We start from the raw sequence: 16,561 nt of genomic DNA, 5'->3' as shown, positions 1-16,561 counted from the left end.
TCTAGCAAGATCATGTGTCCACATACTACTGGCCATACACTGTTTATTGTATAATAATGATTTGAACTTTCTTTTTTTTTTTTTTTTACATTTGTGCTATTAAACAGGTTAGAATGTACTATTATAATGTGATTATTAAAAGTTACTATGTGATGTGGATCATAAATCCAGATGAAGTCATTTTTGAAAAGCTGGTACAACAATGGTCGAAACAGGCAGCTAATCAAGTCTAGTCCGTATTGTCTTTTCCTTCTCTTACAAAATTGAAACTACCATTCAGTTGCTAGACTCGGTTTAGATATTAATTGCTCGTAAAGAGTAAAATCAATGTCAATTACAGCATCGTTATTACTGGCTGTGTGCAGCGCTCATCTGTCTCTCTGATCGGCCTTCTGGAGATCCATTTCCTTCATGCTAGTCTTTGACCCTCAGGATACATCGGCCTGCTGTTGTTGGCTCAAGAATTAAAATGACTCATGTCACCTTAATGAGAATGATGTCCCCGAGCCATGAACACACACACACACACACACACACACACGTCTGTTGGTTGAACTCTTCACTCTTTCTGTCCTACAGACTGAAATATTGTTGTGCATCTCGAATGCTTTTGTCAATACCCAGATGGATCACCTTATAAACGTTTGAACCCCAGGATGAAAAGAAGGGTCAAGTGATGGATTCCACTAATCACCTGCACAAACTCATTTACATTTATGACATGCATCAACTTACAATTACAACCAAAACAATGGAAGCAACTAATGGGAGCCTTAATCAGAGGCCGAACAGTGATAACTTGACCGTGGTGGGGCTTGACCTAGCAACCCTCTGAGCTCCAATCCTGTACATTGCCCACCAAGTTACCACTGCCCTAAACATTTAGTGGAAGTACTCCTTCTTCATTCACAACTTAAGTTAACTTTAATCATTCACTGTCTGTTTTACAGGTGGCACGGTGGCTCAGTGGGTAGCACTGTTGCCTCACAGCATGAAGGTCCTGGCTTCGATTCCCAGGCAGGGCAGTCCGGGTCCTTTTTGTGTGGAGTTTGCATGTTCTCCCAGTGTCTGCGTGGGTTTCCTCCGGGAGCTCCGGTTTCCTCCCACAGTCCAAAAACATGCAGTCAGGTTAATTGAGAGTCTGAATTGCCCTATAGGTGAATGTGTGTGTGTCTGCCCTGCGATGGACTGGCGCCCCGTCCAGGGTGTTACTGTGTGCCTTGAGCCCATTGAAAAGCTGGGATAGGCTCCAGCACCATACGACCCTAATTGGTGTTGGTTTTACTAGTGCTTTATTATATTCAGCGCTGCAATGCGTCTGATTCACTGGGCGAAAGGCAGGAAACACCCTGAACAGGTTGCCAGTCCATCACCGGGCAAACACACACACATACACACACACACACACACTTATACCTAGGGGGACTGGAGGATCTCCAATCAACCTGACTGCATGTCTTTGGACTGTGGGAGTAAACCGGAGCACCCAGAGAAAACCCACACAGACACCAGGAGAACATGCAAATTCCACACAGAAAGCACCTGGACCACTTACCTAAAATGAACTGGTGGGGCAGAGAAGTGTAGGAGGGTGGGATAGTAAGAGGAAAAAAATGCAAATTGCATTACGTAGGCCATTAACAGGGCTCAGTAATCATGTTAAGTCCTTTCTTGCACATTGCCTTAACTTTGCCAGTATATCACCTGGCATTCGTTGTCAGTCGTACTGTAGATCACAGAATCGTGCTCATGAAATGCTCTGCCATGGGTGGCTTTAGGTCCGTGGCCACCAGCGACAGCACTCACAGCTGCTGCTAATGAAAAAGCCTGGCTTCTCTCCTGCCGAGCTCTTGCTCTTTTGTCTCTGTATAGAAATGTCTGCCAAGCACTGGATTCTGTCCCTGTGTGAATGTGTGTGTGTGTGTCTGTGTGTGTGTGTATGCTAGAATTCATTTGGGCTGAATCTCTTTTGTCCCATTCGCCGGCAGAATTTACTCTGTAGATACTGCCCAGGCTGTCCTGGCACCGGAGCTTTCCAGCTTCATGATGACAGTTAATGCTACACTACAGATAAGAGAGGTGTAACTGTTGTGTGCTTCTCTAGCAGGCAGCGGTGAATAGACTGTTTATCATCATTTATTAATTCTTAACAACCGCTTTATCCTGAGCAGGGTTATGTCAGGTCTTGTGCCACCCAGAAAAAAACAAAACAGGAATCAGTTCCCCTCTTTCCCACACACACATATACAAATATACAAACAGTGCTCATGCCTAAGCAATTCACCAGTCCAAGGCTGCACCCGAAATTGCATACTTCTATACTAAACGGTACGCAAAAGCAATATGCAAGAGCGGGTAGTGTGGTGTAGGAATATGAAGTATTCATTAAACGTATGTAATAAAAGTATGCGAAAAGTACCCGGATGACCTACTGCATGGGTGGCCGCATTTGAGTATGCAAACACAGCACACTGCGATCCAATAATCTATCCCATAATTCATCTGGAGCCGCAAAGGCGTTTGAAGCGGAAGAAGAAAGATGGCGGAAAAAGTCTTATTTATTAGTCTTATTTTAAAATTGTGGCAATGTGACGTCATGCATCATGTCACGTTGGTAATATGGCGGACTATGGCGGTAAAATGTTCATTTAATAAAAAAAAGCCACCCTCTATACCTCATAGAAAGTGAACTTCTAATCGCAAGAGGCTATTTTATTGAAATGCATATTATTATTATTATTATTATTACTTTTATTATTATTATTACTTTTATTATTAGTAGTATTGTTATCATTATCATTATTATTATTATTACTATTGATATTATTACTATTATTATTATTATTATTATTATTATTACTATTACTATTATTATTTATACTATTATTATTATTACTATTACTATTATTACTATTTATTATTATTATTACTATTATTATTATTATTATTATTACTACTACTATTATTATTACTATTATTATTATTATTACTATTATTATTACTATTATTATTATTAATACTATTATTATTATTATTACTATTACTATTATTATTTATACTATTATTATTATTACTATTACTATTATTACTATTTATTATTATTATTACTATTATTATTATTATTATTATTATTACTACTACTATTATTATTACTATTATTATTATTATTACTATTATTATTACTATTATTATTATTAATAATATTATTATTATTAATATTATTATTAATATTGTTATTACTATTATTATTACTATTATTAATTATTATTATTAGTATTACTATTATTATTAATACTATTATTATTATTAATATTATTATTATTATTGTTATTATTACTATTATTACTATTATGAATTATTATTATTAGTATTACTATTATTATTATTACTAATATTATTACTATTATTATTATTATTATTATTGCTCTTATTATTATTACTATTATTATTATTGATACTATTATTATTACTATTATTATTATTATTATTACTATTATTAATTATTATCATTATTGTTATTATTATTTAATATAAAGTTGGGTCATTTTGCAAAATACAGTAAAACGAAAAATCTGTGCAAAATCAAAAAGTAAAAACTAATAATTTTCACAGTTTCAAGTTCCATTTAATTGTATTTTATAAATAGAAACAAATTACAAATGTGATGCCTGCAACACACTTAAAAAACTTGGGACAGAAGCAGAATGGGGGTGAAAAGTGTATAGAATATTTAATTTACAGTGTTCCACAGAAAGCAGTTAAATTGGTAAAAGGTGAGAGAAGCATTATTGAGTATAAAGAAGGATCCACCTTAAGATGAGACTTTATAACCAAAGATGGGTTGTGACTCATATCTCTGTGCCATCATTTAGTCTTTCACCATGTACTGTTCATAATATTGTGAAAAAATTTATAGAATCCCTGTTGAATCTGCAAGACCTTTGAGCTCTCATGAGAAACTATTGTGCTTATGTAATACATATAGACACATGGGCTTGAGAGTACTTCAGAAAACTGTTGTCACTTTACACAGTCTACACCTGCATCAAAAAATTATACATCAATGTTATGCAGAAAGACCTCTGATGTTCTCTAATGTTTGGGACTTTTATGTCTGCTACTATGTGATTTGGATATGAACTGTAATTACACATTTAAATTGTTATAATTGGGCAATTCTTATGTAAGTGTATGTATAGACCGACCATTACATTATGACCACTGATAGGTGAAGTGAAAAACACTAATTATCCTGATTATACATTTTATCCTGAAAGTTGATGTGTTAGAAGCAGGAAAAATGGACAAGTGTAAGGATTCGAGCGAGTTTGACAAGGGCCAAATTGTGATGGCTAGACGACTGGGTCAGAGCATCTCCAAAACTGCAGCTCTTGTGGGGTGTTAAAAGTGGTCCAAGGAAGGAACAGTGGTAAACCGGCGACAGGGTCATGGGTGGCCAAGGCTCATTGATGCATGTGGGGAGCAAAGGCTGGCCCGTGTGGTTTGATCCAACAGACGAGCTACTGTAGCTCAAATTGCTGAAGAAGTTAATGCTGGTTCTGATAGAAAGGTGTCAGAATACACAGTGCATCACAGTTTGTTGAGTATGGTGCAGCAAAAGGGGAACCAACACAATATTGCTCATCATACACCTGATCGGTGTATACTAGGCTGGCATTTTATTTGCTACAAGCAGGCTTGATTTAATAAAGGTTGACTACCTGCTGTAATAATAACATTTTTTTAAATATTACCCTTTATTCCATTTATATTTTAGTCATTGTTGCACTATATATCACTCTTTCTTTGGAACAGATAAGCTAGTCTTTATTTTAACACTAAAACGTATGCCTTTGTCTCATTTCTGTGATAAAACCTCGAGATACAAACCACTGTACATGTGCAGGTCTGAATGAGTGGGCGAGGGGATCAGTACTCGGCTACAGCAGCAAGGCGACTCAGTGTGATACGGAGCTCAAACAGCAGCTCTGTTCTGTCATATTATCTGCTATGAATGTTTCTGAATGATAATGTGATCATAAACCTCACTAAGCTGGAGACAGGGTAGCAGAGCAAGCGAACGAGGCAGGAAGAGTGAAAGCTGTGATAAATTGCACAAGCAAAGTCATTTGAGCATTAAATTAGATTTTACAAATATGTTGTTACCTGGCACGCGTTTGACAGATGAGATATGTGTGCATTCGGCCTTTATGAGGATTACTAATCATATCAAATAAACAGCAGGGTAAGTGGATTGAAGCTTTGATAGTGTCAGTAATGTCAGTTTCATATCCAGTGTGAAGCGGGATGATGGCGCATAACTTAATTACAGTCCGTTCTCTTATTACTCATTCACAACATTACAACTACTGACTAATTTATATGGTAATATGTAATGCTGCCTTGTTTTAATAATACAATATATATGTCTGGTTTATCAGCTCCACTTACCATATAGGAGCACTTTATAGTTACTGACTGTAGTCCATCTGTTTCTCTGCATACTTCTTTTTAGCCTGCTTTCACCCTGTTCTTCAATGGTCAGGACCCCCACAGGACCACCAGAGAGCAGGTATTATTTAGCTGGTGGATGATTCTCAGCACTGCAGTGACACTGACATGATGGTGGTGTGTTAGTGTATGTTGTGCTGGTATGAGTGGATCAGACACAGCAGTGCTGCTTGAGTATTTAAATACCTTGTCCACTCACTGTCCACTTCATTAGAAACTCCTACCTAGTTGGTCCACCTTGTAGATGTAAAGTCATAGATGATCGCTCATCTATTGCTGCTGTTTGAGTTGGTCATCTTCTAGACCTTCATCAGTGGTCACAGGAGGCTGCCCACGGGGCGCTGTTGGCTGGATATTTTTGGTTGGTGGACTATTCTCAGTCCAGCATTGACAGTGAGGTGTTTAAAAACTCCATAAGCGCTGCTGTGCCTTATCCACTCACACCAGCACAACACACATTAATACGCAGAGATCGTAATTGCATCAGTTATGAGGTCCCTATACGGCTTTCCACCCTGTATGAACAACAAGCCGTTCGTTGTTCATATAGCCACCCAACCTAGCCGGATGGCAGAGCTGAGTTTCGAAACGATGAGTTTGAAATGTCAGGTCTGGTGTGCTAGTATGTTTTACCGCTGCACCACCTGAGTGGCATCGTTGGCCTTTTTTTTTTTTTATTGATTTAATGTTCCAAATGGATGTAAATAACAGTATCATTTAACATCATGATTTTAAATAAACAGGTCATATAAAAGACCAACAATGTAACATTTATTTATTTTTTAAAGCTCAATTTTTAATCTGTTGCTTCTTCTGTTTCCTTGTGAGGACATAAACATGGAATAAACCCCATGTTCCATTTAATTGGTCGATGTTGTGCAAAGTCTTGGTAGTTTCACTCAGTTGTTTAGTTCAGGCTTTTGTTGGCTCAGTTCTCCTGTGCCATTGTAAAGTTGCTTTGTGCATCTGAGGAGCAGTGCAGCTATTCATGGGCAGCCTGGGAGCCCTATCAGAGAGGCAGACAAATACAAACATCTCTCCCAAAATGTTCCATTTGTTAGCATACATTTCTTTCAGCAATATAATGATATTGTCTAACTGTTCTGGCTCTGGCTCAAGCCTGCCTGGATGGATTAGGGAAAAAAAAGGATCACTGGATAAATGACAACAATAAAGCAGACTAACTGTATGAAAGACCAGTTATGTGGATCAGCATGTAAAATGATTATTTAATTTTGAATATGATAAGGGAACATAGATTATGCTCATATACACTGATCAGCCATAACATTACCTTACATTACATTAACCACCACCTCCTTGTTTCTACACTGTGTGTGTTAGTGTGTGTTGTGCTGGTATGAGTGGATCAGACACAGCAGCGCTGCTGGAGTTTTTAAATACCTTGTCCACTTACTGTCCACTCTATTAGACACTCCTACCTAGTTGGTCCACCTTGTAGATGTAAAGTCAGAAATGATCGCTCGTCTAATGCTGTTGTTTGAGTTGGTCATCTTCTAGAGCTTCATCAGTGGTCACAGGACGCTGCCCATGGGCGCTGTTGGCTGGTTGTTTTTGGTTGGTGGACTATTCTCAATCCAGCAGTGACAGTGAGGTGTTTAAAAACTCCAGCAGCATTGCTGTGTCTTAATCACTCATACCAGCACAACACACACTAACACACCACCACCATGTCAGTGTCACTGCACTGCTGAGAATGATCCACTACCCAAATAATACCTGCTCTGTGGGGGTCCTGAGGTATGTAGAGAAACAGATGCACTACAGTCAGTAATTGTGGAACTACAAAGTGTTTCTATATGGTAAGTGGAGCTGATAAAATGGACAGTGAGTGTAAAAACAAGGAGGTGTTTTCCTCCCAATCTAGTCGTATCCAATTACCCGATTACTGATGCTGATCTCCACTTCTGATTGAGAAGAGCGAGACTGACACACGCCCTTCCGACACGTGTGCAGTAGCCGACTGCATCTTTTCACATGCATGAGGCGAGTTCATATGCCGATCAGCTTTGTAAACGGAGAGCCACAACCTGAACACATTATTCCTCGACTCTGTGCAGGCGCCATCAACCAGCCATCAGAGGTCATAATTGCATCAGTTATGAGGTCCCTATCCAGCTTCCCACCCTGTATGAACAACAGCCAATCGTTCATGTAGGCTCCCAGCCCAGCCGGATGGCAGAGCTGAGTTTCGAACCATCAAGTTTATATAGTTATATTTAAGTCATAATTGATTGGAAGATTTATGCACATTCACTTGTCTTTAATTGTTGACTGTTTTTCTTTGTGAGAAATTTTTTTTATTATTGTAAGCAATGCAGAAACCTGGATGTATACTAGTTTAATATGTTTGCATTGTTTGTAAGTAGTTTTAAAAAATGTACACACACACGACTGCAAAGAACCATGTTCCAAACTCAATTGTGATATATCTTGATAAGATATATCTTCATAAATCAATTTATCTCATGAAGGTACCAATTTTCCACAGCATTAACTAGTGACATTATAGTGTCAAAATACCTGATTTGACTTCAATACATTTTATTTTATGTTAAATTTAAAAAATAGAGGATATTATGACTAAAAATGTCATAATAATACTAGACACGATAATTTATTTCAGCTTATATTTATTTTATCACATTCTGCATACAATCTGCAGTATTTGGTACAACTGACTTCAACTTTATCATTAAAAAAGCATCATGTAAAAAGTAGATTCTTCTGAACCTGCTAAAACTATGCTGAAATCTGTGGAGCGGATAAATATAGGTTTTAATGATTCTAGGTGTATTTAAACTTATGACCTGGACTGTATTTTTAAGCTTACCAAGGGCCGTATTATGAATCATTATGAATAGGCCGTATTATGAAAAGCAACAATGAGCACATGTTTTCTGTGCTGGGCTGAAGCTCATGAGATTAATTAAGCTCCTTTGTAATTCAGTCTAAGCATAAAAACTGTTTAATCACAAATGAAAACGTACTAATGCTGAGGTGTAAAGAAAATTCTCTGATCAAACATTACAGCTCAATTTATTATTTGCCTGTTGTAGTTACTATTACAGAGGGATGTTTTTAGGTAAATGGACACCTGACCATCAGCTTTTTGCAACACACTTCAAAAAATTTGAGACAGTGGAAAAATATAAGTGAAAAGTTTATAGAATGTTTTATTTCTACACCAATCAGCCATAACATTAAAACCACCTCCTTGTTTCTACACTCACTGTCCATTTTATCAGCTCCACTTACCATATAGAAGCACTTTGTAGTTCTACAATTACTTCTATAGTCCATCTGTTTCTCTACATACCTTTTTAGCCTGCTTTCACCCTGCTCTTCAATGGTCAGGACTCTCCCAGGACCACCACAGAGCAGGTATTATTTGGGTGGTTTGTCATTCTAAGCACTGCATTGACAGTGACATGGTGGTGGTGTGTTAGTGTGTGTTGTGCTGGTATGAGTGGATAAGACACAGCAGCGCTGATGGAGTTTTTAAACACCTCACTGTCACTGCTGGACTGAGAATAATCCACCGACCAAAAATATCCAGCCAACAATGCCACGTGGGCAGCGTCCTGTGACCACTGATGAGGGTCTAGAAGATGACCAACTCAAACAGCAGCAATAGATGAGCGATCATCTCTGACATCTACAAGGTGGACCAACTAGGTAGAGTGGACAGTGAGTGGACACGATATTTAAAAACTCTGATCCATTCATACCAGCACAACACACACTAACACACCACCGCCATGTCAGTTTCACTGCAGTGCTGAGAATGATCCACCACCTAAATAATACCTGCTCTGTGGGGGTCCTGACTATTGAAGAACAGGGTGAATGCAGGTAAAAAAAGTATGTAGAGAAATAGATGGACTACAGTCAGTAATTGTAGAACTACAAAGTGCTTCTATATGGTAAGTGTTTATATATATATATATACAGGGGTTGGACAAAATAACTGAAACACCTGGTTTTAGACCACAATAATTTATTAGTATGGTGTAGGGCCTCCTTTTGCGGCCAATACAGCGTCAATTCGTCTTGGAAATGACATATACAAGTCCTGCACAGTGGTCAGAGGGATTTTAAGCCATTCTTCTTGCAGGATAGTGGCCAGGTCACTACGTGATGCTGGTGGAGGAAAACGTTTCCTGACTCGCTTCTCCAAAACACCCCAAAGTGGCTCAATAATATTTAGATCTGGTGACTGTGCAGGCCATGGGAGATGTTCAACTTCACTTTCATGTTCATCAAACCAATCTTTCACCAGTCTTGCTGTCTGTATTGGTGCATTGTCATCCTGATACACGGCACCGCCATTGGATGCACATGGTCCTCCAGAATGGTTCGGTAGTCCTTGGCAGTGACGCGCCCATCTAGCACAAGTATTGGGCCAAGGGAATGCCATGATATGGCAGCCCAAACCATCACTGATCCACCCCCATGCTTCACTCTGGGCATGCAACAGTCTGGGTGGTACGCTTCTTTGGGGCTTCTCCACACCGTAACTCTCCCGGATGTGGGGAAAACGGTAAAGGTGGACTCATCAGAGAACAATACATGTTTCACATTGTCCACAGCCCAAGATTTGCGCTCCTTGCACCATTGAAACCGACGTTTGGCATTGGCACGAGTGACCAAAGGTTTGGCTATAGCAGCCCGGCCGTGTATATTGACCCTGTGGAGCTCCCGACGGACAGTTCTGGTGGAAACAGGAGAGTCGAGGTGCACATTTAATTCTGCCGTGATTTGGGCAGCCGTGGTTTTATGTTTTTTGGATACAATCCGGGTTAGCACCCGAACATCCCTTTCAGACAGCTTCCTCTTGCGTCCACAGTTAATCCTGTTGGGTGTGGTTTGTCCTTCTTGGTGGTATGCTGACATTACCCTGGATACCGTGGCTCTTGATACATCACAAAGACTTGCTGTCTTGGTCACAGATGCGCCAGCAAGACGTGCACCAACAATTTGTCCTCTTTTGAACTCTGGTATGTCACCCATAATGTTGTGTGCATTGCAATATTTTGAGCAAAACTGTGCTCTTACCCTGCTAATTGAACCTTCACACTCTGCTCTTACTGGTGCAATGTGCAATTAATGAAGATTGGCCACCAGACTGGTCCAATTTAGCCATGAAACCTCCCACACTAAAATGACAGGTGTTTCAGTTATTTTGTCCAACCCCTGTATATATATATATATATATATCCAATATATCCAATCATTATGAACAACCCGCATGAGAATCTCTGGAGAAATGCTGTCACAAGCCTCCACGATGCGGTGCTGAAGGTAGTGTTTGTTGCGGATTTTCTCAGCATACACTATTTGTTTGAGATGACCCCAGAGATAAAAGTGGAGTGGTGTGAGGTCAGGTGATCTGGGCGGCCATTCCACAGGACCATGACGGCCAATCCAATAACCAGGGAATTGAATATCCAGCCACTGATGAACACCTGCTCTGTAGTGTGTGGAGTCCCATCCTTTTGGAAATAACAGGGGAAACTGCCATCTTCGGTCAGAATGGATGGGAACACTGTTTCCTGTAGCATTGTCAGGTAGCGCTGAGCATTTAGGGTCTGGTCGATGAAAATGGGTCCGATTACACGGGTGCCCCATATTCCACACCACACCATAACCTTCACATCACCTACGACTTCGGTGTCTGCCGTCCAATGAGGGTTTTCGTCACTCCAGTACCTCACGTTCTGGTGGTTGACCTCACCACTGACATAAAAACTGGCCTCGCCATCTTCAGTTACCTGTAACGAACAACAAAAGTTTTGAAGTTTCTGTGTTGATAACTTTTGAACCACAAGAGATATTGCAAACTTGATTGTGGCAATCGATTTCTGATGAAATTCTGATCTTCTCTGATATGCTACATGACCACCTTCCCATTGGAAAAACTTGCCCTTGATCCCATATGGCGACTTTCAAGATGACAGCCATGTTCCGGACATAGCCTAAAAGATTGGCCCCCTCACCCATTACTTCCTGCAACTTATGACTCACCCTGTATATATATATATATATATATATATGTATATATATATATATATATATATATATATATATATATATATATATATATATATATACACTCTCTTTTAATGAAAGAGTATACAGTATTTTGTAGTTAGGTGATTTTTTTATGTGCTTCTCACCATAAAATTCTATTACAAATGACCACAATCTGTGCCATCATATATTGATAATATTTAGTAATAGAAGTTGTTACACTTGCAGCTGCTAATTATTCATTTACTGTGTGTGTGTGTGTGTGTGTGTGTGTTAGTGTAGTATAAAGACTCTCGCAGAGGCGGAACATTTTTAGAGTACATTAAGCCTTTTTCTCTAATGTGCTTATGACAGGGTTTTCTGACAGTGGCAATGCAAATGTCCCAGGATTTCTCTCCCCTCCCAAGGAGCTGGTACCCCCCACGTTTATTAAATTTGTTAAAGTGCTTCCGAGCAATGCACATTTTATCCTCTTAACAGTCAAATTAGTATATACTCCAGCAATTACTTAATGTACTCTAATGAGATTTCCCTGCAAACCAGCAGGATTCATTTATTTTAATGCGCCGGGCTGCTTCCAGGGAGTTTATGCATCACATTCCTCTGGAGCGCTAGTGCAGCTGGAGTCATAAATAGTAAAGTATCTGTAGCTGCTGCTGTGTGCTTTGAAGTGGAGGACTGAAGCGCTGTAGCAACTGACCCGCCAGCAAAATCACATCACTTTAAGGAGTTTATTACCTTCTGTGTTGTGAAATAATAATAATAAAATACTGAATAAAATCATTGTGTGCTTCTTGAGCTTTGTGTCATTGATAATCCACATGATTTAATTGGTCATGAATTGGATTGTTGGTAAGAATCAATTAGAAACAAATCTCTAGATTGGACTGTTGTGATGTGGTACTTGCTAGACTGGCTGACTGTTCTAATATATTATTTAAACAAGCTTAGCTAGTTAAAAATCCTGCAGCTTGAGTATCTAAAAGGAAAGTCATATATCACACTGAAATCTATAACTGGCAAAATCTGTTTTTATTAAAAACATACTTCTGTAACCTGTTTCACTGATTATTCCTGGGAATTTTGGTCATTACATTTAACTTATTTAAAATTATTGTTGATTTACTAATGTATCATGTAAATGTATCATTTGTTTAATTATGTGTTTTACTATGGATAAGCATTGTTTATTAAATTCATATTTTGACTGTAAAGCACTGAATCAGGTTATTATTAATTATTATTATTATTATTATTATTATTATTATTATTATTGTTCTTGTTGTTGTTGTCATGGCATTATTGTTAGCATTATTAACATTTATATTAATTTAATTATTATTATTATTATTGTTGTTGCTGTTGTGGTTGTTGTTTTTCTTGTTGTCATGGCATTATTGTTAGCGTAGTAACATTTAAATTTTATTATTATTATTATTATTATTATTATTAGCATTTATATTAATTTTATTATTATTATTATCAGTATTGTTGTTGTTGTTGTTTTTCTTGTTGTCATGGCATTATTGTTAGCATTATTAACATTTATATTTTAATATCATTATTATTAGCATTTATATTATTTATATTATTGTTTTGTTATTAATATTATTATTATTATTATTTGCGTTTATAATAATAATTATTATTATTGTAATTATTATTATTATTGTTATCATTATTATTATTATTTATGATTATGATTATTATTTTTTTTATTGTTATTATTATTATTAATATTATTATTATTATTATTGATGTTGTTGTTGTTGTTATGGTTGCTTTTCTTGTTGTCATGGCATTATTGTTAGCATTATTAGCATTTATATTTTATTATTATTATTATTATTAATATTATTAGCATTTATATAAATTTTAATATTGTTGTTTTTGTTATTATTGTTATTATTATTATTATTATTATTGATATTATTATTATTATTATTATTATTATTATTAGCATTTATATAAATGGTATGGTTGTTTTTATTATTATTGTTATTATTGTTGTTGTTGTTGTTGTTATTATTATTATTATTATTATTATTATTATTATTATATATCATCATACTATTAGGTTATCCAATACAAAATGAATCAAAGTATTAAAGTATGAAACCTGAAGGGCTGCAGATTATTTTCTACCCTAGATGTTTATCATTCTATGGATTCAGTGAGCCAATTTATATAGCACTCTCAGTCCATCAACCTTGTTTTCATTTCCAGCAGTGCTTTCATTTACTTTTAGACTCTTTGATAAAATTTTGGAATCTCAATAGATTATGAAATGCTCTGGCCAAAGCAGTAAAATGTTTGCAAAAGCCCCTAAAGCTCTAACCTTCCATATAAGAATCCATTTTCATTTTATTACAGCCTGAAAAGAGACCTGCTGGCCTACAGATGGCTCGGAACCTTTGATGGGCCTATTTTTTCTTTTTTTTTTTTCTTCCACTTTGCTCCCCTCCTCTTATCTCGATTATAGCCCTGAACTTTAAAAGCTTGAGCTGAAACTCTCAGCCTCAAAATGCAAAGAGGCTCCATTTGTTTGAGGGAGTAAATGGAATGTGGGGCTTTACAGCACACAAAACATTTCACTAGTAAATCTCCATCTGAAGGTCTGGATGTAGAAATTCTATTTCATTTCAACTGCTCTACTCTGCTCTTACCTAATTGTCTATTTTGTTTTACAGGAGGGATTTTTGAACAAACCGAGGGGCCTGTGTCGCTCGTCAGTGCTGAAGAGTTGGCCTTCAAATTTGCCGTCAATAACATCAACAGAAACAGGACGTTACTGCCGAACACGACCTTAACATACGACATCCAGCGGATTAATATCTATGATAGCTTTGAGGCCTCAAGAAAAGGTAAGTTCTTTCATGCAATAAGTCCATTGGAATAAAAATCTAAATTAGGAACTACATCGATCAGCCATAACATTAAAACCAACTCATTGTTTCTACACTCACTGTCCATTTTATCAGCTCCACTTACCACATAGGAGCACTTTGTAGTTCTACAATTACTGACTGTAGTCCATCTATTTCTCTGCATGCTTTGTTAGCCCTGTTTCATGCTGTTCTTCAATGGTCAGAACTCTCCCAGGACCACTACAGAGTAGGTATTATTTGGGTGTGGGATCATTCTCAGTGACACTGACATGGTGGTGGTGTGTTAGTGTGTGTTGTGCTGGTATGAGTGGATAAGACACAGCAATGCCGATGGAGTTTTTAAACACCGCACTGTCACTGCTGGACTGAGAATAGTCCACCAACCAAAAATGTCCATCCAACAGCGCCCCTTGGGCAGCATCCTGTGACCACTGATGAAGATCTAGATGACCAACTCAAACAGCAGCAATAGATGAGCGATTGTCTCTGACTTCACATCTACAAGGTGAACCAACTAGGTAAGAGTGTCTAATAGAGTGGACAGTGAGTGGACACGGTATTTAAAAACTCCAGCAGTGCTGCTGTGCCTGATTCACTCATACCAGCACAACACACACTAACACACCACCACCATGTCAGTGTCACTGCAGTGCTGAGAGTGATCCACCACCTAAATAAAACCTGCTCTGTGATGGTCCTGTGTTGGTCCTGACCATTGAAGAACAGGGTGAAAGCAGGCTAAAAAGGTATGTAGAGAAACAGATGGACTACAGTCAGTAATTGTAGAACTGCAAAGTGCTTCTATATGGTAAGTGGAGCTGATAAAATAGACAGTGAGTGTAGAAACAAGGAGGTGGTTTTAATGTTATGGTTGATCAGTGTATATTACATCATGCATCACGCTGTATATTTTTGTAATTAACAATTGTCACTAACGTTTAACATTTCTGAAATAATTATCCTAACTTTCTATCCAGCTTGTGACCAGCTGTCTTTAGGTGTTGTTGCCATATTCGGGCCATCTCACAGCTCATCATCAAATGCGGTACAGTCGATCTGCAATGCATTGGAGGTCCCACACATCCAGGTGCGGTGGAAACATCACCCCATGGACAACAGGGATACATTTTACGCCAACCTGTACCCAGATTACTCCTCCCTCAGCTATGCCATCCTGGACTTGGTTCAGTTCCTCAAATGGAAAACAGCTACTGTGGTGTACGACGATAGCACTGGTGAGACATTGCTGTTTTTATTGTGTCAGCTACAGTGCATGTACTGCACTGAGATTATGACGTCTCCGTTTCCTCACACTGACCACTCATGAGCATCAGACAAATCCTCTAGGCCAGTGGTTGTCACCCTTTTTATACTCTTGACACGAGTTATGATATTATTCTTACGCTTTCACAATGTGTTGTGATCTGCATCAACATCAGTCACTTTCCATTGACCTATGCACTTTTGTGGTTGGCAAATCAAATGTGTCCATTCTCAAAGACCCACCATAGACTATGGGTAGATCTACAACCCCAAATCAGAAAAAGTTTGGACAGCATGGGAAATGCAAATAATAAAAACACATAGTCTTACATTTGCTTTGACTTTTATTTGATTGCAGACAGGATGAACCTGAGATATTTCATGTTTTATCTACTCAACTTCATTTCATTTATTAATAAACATCTATTCTTGCATTTCAGGCCTGCAACACATTCCAAAAAAATTGGGACAGTAAAGCATTTACCACTTTGTGATGTTGCCATTCCTTTTTACCACAATTAAAAGACGTTTTGCCACCGAGGAGACCAAGTGATTTAGTGTGTAACATAGATGTGTAACAGTACGGGGTCGTCGTTGTCTCATTTTTCGTCTCAAAATTCTCCACACATTCTCTGTTGGGGACAGGTCAGGACTGCAGGCAAGCCAATCCAGTACACGTACCCTCTTCTTCCACAGCCATGCCTTTGTAATGTGTGCAGCATGTGGTTTTGCATCGTCTTGTTGAAAAATGCATGGACGTCCCTGGAAAAGATGACGTCTTGAAGGCAGCACATGTTGCTCTAAGATCTCAATGTACTTTTCTGCATTAATGCTGCCATCACAGA

The 16,561-nt window shown here is 38.0% G+C and overlaps 1 protein-coding gene across 1 annotated transcript in view; it reads left to right on the top strand.

Annotated features, from left to right (window-relative positions):
* The window catches only part of grik3 (glutamate ionotropic receptor kainate type subunit 3), a 128,669-nt gene that overhangs the window by 22,805 nt on the left and 89,303 nt on the right, over positions 1-16,561 (top strand). The window contains exons 3-4 of the mRNA XM_062992314.1: positions 14,256-14,429; positions 15,431-15,688. Coding sequence (XP_062848384.1) covers positions 14,256-14,429; positions 15,431-15,688 — 432 coding nt within the window. The remainder of the gene's footprint in view (positions 1-14,255; positions 14,430-15,430; positions 15,689-16,561) is intronic.

The sequence above is a fragment of the Trichomycterus rosablanca genome, chromosome 3, assembly GCF_030014385.1.
Source record: "Trichomycterus rosablanca isolate fTriRos1 chromosome 3, fTriRos1.hap1, whole genome shotgun sequence".
NCBI classification, from domain to species: domain Eukaryota; kingdom Metazoa; phylum Chordata; class Actinopteri; order Siluriformes; family Trichomycteridae; genus Trichomycterus; species Trichomycterus rosablanca.
Note: the sequence above shows the minus strand (reverse complement) of the source record. Positions and strands in the feature narration are given on the sequence as shown.